Raw genomic sequence first — 7,235 nt, 5'->3', positions numbered from 1 at the left:
GTTTCGCCTGTATTTCTTTTTACCAATTGAGCAGAACAATCAAAATAGGGACGAGAACATGCCGGCCAGTTTACGCTTCCTCCCCACTCCGGGCTGTGTGTGTGTGTGTGTTGTAATTAAAAGGGTGTCTGGGTCTGTGTGAGTGTGTGTTTGTGGAGCTGCGATTTCCTCCGTTCCCACGTCCCCTCTCCTCCGTTGATGACACATTTTGTGGTCTTCGATCAAATGAATCGCATTCCTAGCGTGTGTTAAAGCTACGCTCCCTCTACACCCCACCCCCCTCTCTCTGCATTTTAACGAAGCTCTTAACACGTGGATATTGTTGAAACTCTCTCTCTCTCTCCCTCCCCATTTCACCGCTGTTTGAATATGACGAGCTGCATCTAAAAAACCCCCACCCCAACTAATACCGGGACCCTATGTTAGCCAGAAAAGGAACGCTCTTGTGTGCAGTGAGCTTTCTGATAGACACGCGGAAAGGAGAAAAAAAAGGAGGCAAAAGAAAGATAATCTCATAAAACAAGCTTCCTTTTCCCAGCCCAGGGGTCTGAGCATAGAGCACCAGGAGCTGTCATTAACCCACCCGGGCTACAGACTTACATGCCTCAGCCAAGGTAAGCAATGGATAGAAGGGATCTGGAAGTTTAATATCACCCAGAGCAAGATGCAGCATTAATTTGTATAAGCGGTGCAATCGAGTAATACTAGTAAAACGCAAACTGTTCTCATCGCCATATGCTGTCTCAGACAAGATAGATTTCTATATCTTTGCGCGATTTTCGTTGGAACTGTCAATCAGTTTCAGTGTGTATATAATTATCTCCAGACTTCTGTTGAAGATCGCGGTTTCTGGCTTAATCTTCTGTGTGCATTTGTGTTTTTTTTGTGTGTGGCATTCATTCTTTTTAATTTTTTTTTGCATTCTCTTTCCTACCGCGGTGAAGTTGGATCTTTGCAGTAACTCCGGGGTGCAAGTAAATGTAGCTTTTTGTACCGTTAATGCTGAGTTACATTAATTGAGATGTAACTTGATTTGGAGACGTTTAGACAAGTGACCTGACGGCTACAGATATAAATACAGCCTTTAAAAATAATAATTGTTGGCTAAGGGATATTTTCCAGTAATTATTTAGTGGATTGTTAAATCTCATTGAATTTTACTCTCCCTATTAATAAAATTACATGCCAAAGCGAGACTTTTATAACCATCACACGCACTAAACTTTGATCATAATGTAGGTTGGCGCAGATGATATTTGTAAATCGCCCGAAGCATCTGCGATTATCAACACCAGAAGAGGACAATCAAACTGTTTAGTGTTTGGTAGTAAGATGCATATTTGTGGTTTGCTAGTTGCATATTAAAGGGGTGGCGATGTTTTGATTACTGCCTGAGTCTTATAATTGCTGGAGTGATCCGATTTGAATGGTTCTCCGGATGGTCTTCCTCTCTTCCCCCGTCCCCTCCCCTTCCCATTCCTTTTTTCTCAGTGTAGAAATGTGACCGGGGGTAGATTGACGTTGCGTTTGAGAAGTGTGGGCAAACCAGTCATTGATTTACAGAGTCGAACAGCGACACCTTACGGGAGATGGACTGGGATGAGGGGCGAGGACTCACTGTGATAGAAGAACATCGGGAGTGGGACATTCGGCCCCTCGAACCTGTCCGCCATTCATCATTGGCTGATCATCCACCGGCCCTAAGCCCCACATCTCTCTAGATCTCTCCAGAAAGCTACTGAATAAACACAGCCCTTCAGCGTAGACAACTCACCACCTTCTGAGTGTAGAAATATCTCCCTTTCTCATTTCTAAATGGCCTGTTCCTTATTCTGAGATCATGACCCCTGGTTCTACATCAGTGGTCGGGGAAACATCTTCCCCGTGTCTAGCTTGTGGAGTCCTGTAGGTTTCAATGAAATCTCGTCAATTACATCCAATGGACGTCAGTTGCCTGCACCCCTTGCTTTAAAATGGAACCCTAAGTTGTTTCTTGAGGTTTCTTTTTATCAATCTAACCGCCCTTTGTTTGCTTTGCCCACACAACAGCTGAAGATGAATCATTGTTTTCTGTGCTGTTTCCAACACGTGATTAAAAAATCAATTTAAATCCAAAAGACCACTTCAAGTTTTCTGTTGCAGACTTGCTTGCTGCAGTTCGTTTAATTTCATTGGGTTCAGCACTCGGGGTGACTGAAGGATAATTAGGGAATTGTATGTTGCGTATTTCGCTGTTGATTGAGGGCCATTAATCAAATATATTGTGAATGAAAGGAATCAGCAATGTTTAAAAGGTGGGATCTTGGAACTGACCAGGCTGGAACATTCTGGGACAAACTTCAGACCTTGTCATTTAGCTTTCTTGGCTGCTGTTAGTTAAATGTATAAAGTTAATATACTTTTATAAATTGGTTGACATTTTAAACAGATTTTCTAAATTGGATATACACTCAGAGGGAAATGGGATCATTAAAATGTGATCTGAAAATTATATAATCATAATTGCTTATTATTTCATGATTACATTGATATGTCCCACACACTTAAACTCACACAAGCAAGCACCTACGGAAAAAGAGAATATATATTGTACTGAATGCATTGTTTTAACTGAAGAGTGAGAGAGAGTCCCTGGTGAGATGGCTAGGGGCAGCACTGCATTCCTATAGTTTCAGACCAATATTAACTGTGTATTTATCTTTTGTGTTTTCTAATATCTTATTGAGAAGGTTGAAATGGATGCAAGGGATGCCTGGATTTATTGAGAAAACAGCTGTACATTGTTGTAAGCTTTGTCAACTAGTTGTCGAAGATATAAGATGGTTACCATTAAATCCAGCAGGGAGTTCAAGGGCAACATTTTTAGCCCCAGAATGATTGTAATGTGGAATTTGCTACTACAGGGAATAAGTGAGGCAAATTGTATAGATGTAGTTGAAGGGAAACAAGCAAAGAAGAAAACAATAGAATGGCATGCGGACTGGTTTAGATAATGTAGGGTTGATAATGAGGCTTATCTGGACCAAAGAGACCAGCGGAGATCGGATGGGCCAAATAGACTGTTTCTGTGCTGCAAACCCCTTATTTCTATGATTGATCTTTCCATCCACCCAAACCCCAATTCAAGCATGTTTCTGTCCCCAGTAAGCCCTGTGCTACTTGGAAATCAGCTTCTGCCTGCGTTACTGGTGTACCGTTGGAAGGCACCACACTGACACCCATACTTTACATTTTGCCCTTTGGAATGGAAAATTTTAGCAGTGGGAAGAGATTAGATGGACTGGGGTTGTGTGCGTTAGAACACAGGGGACTGAGGGAGACTTCTTGAAGTGAATAAAATTATAAGGTTCCTAGACAGAGAAAATAAGATGGACCTTGTCTTGCTTAGCAAATGGGTCAAAAACCAGGAGGCATGAATTTAAACTATTGATGGAAGGGGTGATAAGGAGACACATTTTCACCCAGAGGGTGGTGAAGGTCTGGAGTTCACTGCCAGAATGGCTGGCGGAGGCTGCAAACCTTCAGCACATTTAAAACATACTTGGAGGTGTAGTTGCAGAGTTATGGACAAAGTGCTGGGACTAGCTAGGTAGCTCTTTTACAACCAGAATGCGCATCATGGGCTGAATTGCCTCCTTCTCTGTTGTAAATTTTCTGTGATTCCCTGCAGCCTGTTGACTAACCACCATTCTCCCTCCTTTCAAAAACTTCTAAATGTTTTTCTTGTTGGCCGTTCCTTGGCCGCTGATCACCACCCTGACCTTTCTGTATGAACCCCCTCCCACCATTCTTGTCAGTTTGTACAGCAAAGCATCCTATTGAAAATGAAAGACTGGGTCTGTCATCTCAGCTCTTTGCATTAAAATTATCCAAAGTGATGGCAGGGCCATAGGATTTCCTTTGCACATGTTTCATTTTTTCATCTTTGTTTTAATAATAAATTGAAGATAATTGTTGAAAGAACAAGAATTATTTCATCTAGCACTGCTTTGACCAGAAATGCATTGAATGAAACGGTGGTGGAAACTAATTCAATAGGGATCTTCGGTAGGGAAGGGAGTATGCAGTTGAAAAGAAAATTCGGTAGAGCAAAAGAGCTGGGGGGGGGGGGTGGTTATAATTGGGCTCTTTCAAAGAGCTGGCACAGAACCAATGGGTTGAATGGCTACTTCCTGTCTGTTTGCTTCTATTGAATGAATTTTGAGTGGAGCTGATGGGATATCAAATCCTTGACTTTGAAGAACTGGTAAAAGTAATACAGATGGCTATCTGTTTCAAAGTATCATGGAAATATGCAATATGTGTATAATTTGATGCCTCCATTGTTACATTAGAAAAATATTGTAGCTTGAGTAGTTGTGTGGTTCAGTGATGACGGGCACGATAACTAGATTTAAGTTATGAGATAACCGTTGGCAAAGGATAAACAGGGCAATTTAAAACAGTAATATTTGATAAACATTTAATTTAAAGCATTACAGTCACTGTTGGTTCATACCAAGTCAAAGCTCAATCAGAAACCCTTAGTTGTGATTTCTCCACTTAAATACCTTAAATAAATAAATGTCAATAAATATTCTTCATTGTCTATAAGGTGCGTTGAGATACAGTGAGGTTATGAAAGGTATTGTCTAATGGTGTTACCTTCCTTACTGATAGGTAGACTTTTAGTAGTGCACAGCCATTTATATCTGGTCCCGTGACCTATGAACTTGCCCGATGCACCTGATTCATTGTCCAATCCATAGTTATATTTTGATGCAAATCCAGGAAAATGTCAACATCATAATCAAGGCAACTAACTGGAGTTCAGATTAAGTTTTGCCTTAATCTCACAGAATGGAGGACAGATGTGAAAACTCCTGGAGTCGTGCAGCATGAAAACAGACCCTTTGGCCCAACTGGTCCATGCTAACCAAGATTCCCATCTAAACTAGTCCCATTGGCCCGCTGTTGGCCCATATCCCTCTAAACCTATCCTATCCATGTACCTGTCCAAGTACCTTTTAAATGTTAGTATATCTGCCTCTGGCAGCTTATTCCATATACCGACCACCATCTGGGTGAAAACGTTGCCCCTCAGGTTCCTATTAAATCTCTCCCCTCTCACCCTAAACCTATGTCCTCTAGTTCTTGATTCCCCAACCCTGGGAAAAAGACTGTGTGCATTCACCCTATCTGTGCCTGAATAGTCTTCTCCATTTGTGTGTTCCCTTGTGGATAGTGCCATAAATGTCACATTGTAGGTTTCCTGGAGCTTTTCTCCTCATTAATGTAAATTTTATATTTCAGTCATTTCAATTGGCAAGTTCCACTGAGAATGTCTGCGACAGCATGAATATTTAAGGAAAGCTTTTGCTAGGGAACAAGTTAACAAATAGAACATCACTTCCAGCACTGAAATTATCCTGTGACCCCCACCGCCCCCATAGGATTCCTCCTCGATAATAGGTGGACATTACCACAAAGGAACAAGAAAATAATAAACAGTAATATAATGCATACTTTCTTACAACACTAATCATTCTTTCCACCTTTGTGAGAGGCATAGAGCTTATGTTAGTCATTCTTTTCAATTCATTCCATTTCAAGGAGCTTTTCTTCTCTTTTGTGTCAATTCAAAAGCTGAAGTAAAGGCCGACCTAGGTTATGGACACCTCACATACAAACAAGCTCCAACAATATTATTAAATTCGAAAAGTCCGACGTACATACATCCATCCTATGAACGGCAGAACTAGCTTCCCCCCTCCACCTTTAGTTATTGTTCTTTCTTATCAGTCTTATGTGCTTTTGATGCCATTCATTACAGCACTGTGGGGGTATGGTTACCATATAGAGTGATTTTTGTGTATTTTTCAACTTGTGGACAAAATCAACTTATGGGCATCTGTAAAAATGAAACCCCCTTGTTACCAGGGAATGGATGTAACTGAAAATGGAACCTTTTGGAATCTTCAGATGGACTTCCACAATTCAAAATGCACCATCTTCATAAATATTTCCAGAGATTGATTGAACTTAAATAACCCACTATCCTTTGATCTACTCCAGCCCTACATCCCTGTGAGATCTCTGTGCTCCTCCAATTCTGGCCTCTTGATCATCCTCAGACTTAATGATGCATCTTGTTCTCAAACAGCACCACCCTTACCTGTGAAACTCTGTTCTTAAATCCCTCCGCGTTTCTTCTTTTAACACTCCTTAAAATCTACTTTATTCCATCCTAACATCTCCTTATGTGGCTCGGTATCAAATTTTGTTGAATAACTCTCTTATAAGGTGCTTTAAATCACGCTGCTAGATTAAATATACTATATAACAACATTGTTGTTGTAATTCTCCATCACTTTCAAAGACAATTACTCTTATAGAGACATGAACAAGTGTCACACAGTCTGTGCTTGTCTAAAGCTCACCCTCCCTCATATTTTGGAAGCAGCTTAAAAATCTTGCAGTATTTTTGCTAGTTAACCTTAGATGAGATTTGAATTATTCAAAACTTGACTTTCAAAATCCTTCAGGCCAGACTAAATCAGAAGAATCTTTGCAAAGCTCAAATAAGATAGAATTGCTTTATTTCAATGAGTTAAATTATGGATATTCTAGCTGCTTCAGATTTTTGAGCACCAGGCCTGGAATTAATTCAATGTATAACCCTGGAAGAACACTCATCTGACTGAGACCTTTACCCCAATAATTGTTTAAATTAAGTTATGATTACTAAACCAACATGTGCCAAGTCCCTTTCACCTACTATCTCCTGTGCTCACTAGCTCACTCTAGCTCCATTACAGTTATACCCAAATTTCACTCATTTTCCAGGCTTTCCTTGCATTTGCTTTTCCCTATCTCTTTAACCTCCAAGGTCTACGTTGACTTCAGTTCTGGAGCCTGGTGTACCTCCAGGCTTCATCTCTGCACCACTGGCAGCCAATGCGTTGTTATTCCCTCCATTTAATTCTCCTCTTTAGCTCACCCTCACTCTCCTTTAAAACACTCATTAGAGTGCACCTCTTTAACCAGGCTTTGGTTGCCTGCCATAATATCTCCTTGAGTGGTACCAGTCCTGTTTGGGCTTGTGTAAAGTCTAAGCTGGCACTAGTATGTTACCAAGAAGAAGCCACCCTGTTGCAGGTGCAGTAACTCAGTGAGGCCCCTTCTGAATGTTGAAGCTTCTATGGGATTATTTCACAGATATTTATCCTTGGTGTCCCTCTCCAGTATTTATTCCT

General features: G+C 40.8%; 1 protein-coding gene across 1 annotated transcript in view; it reads left to right on the top strand.

The window, feature by feature from the left end:
• Positions 1-314: 314 nt before the first annotated feature.
• rgma (repulsive guidance molecule BMP co-receptor a) overlaps positions 315-7,235 on the top strand; it is a 44,918-nt gene continuing 37,997 nt past the window's right edge. Inside the window, exon 1 of the mRNA XM_052040587.1 lies at positions 315-614. Within this exon, the coding sequence (XP_051896547.1) occupies positions 601-614 (14 nt within the window). The 5' untranslated portion in view covers positions 315-600. The remainder of the gene's footprint in view (positions 615-7,235) is intronic.

This window comes from Pristis pectinata, chromosome 28, assembly GCF_009764475.1.
Source record: "Pristis pectinata isolate sPriPec2 chromosome 28, sPriPec2.1.pri, whole genome shotgun sequence".
NCBI classification, from domain to species: domain Eukaryota; kingdom Metazoa; phylum Chordata; class Chondrichthyes; order Rhinopristiformes; family Pristidae; genus Pristis; species Pristis pectinata.
This window is presented reverse-complemented; position numbering and strand designations above follow the sequence as displayed.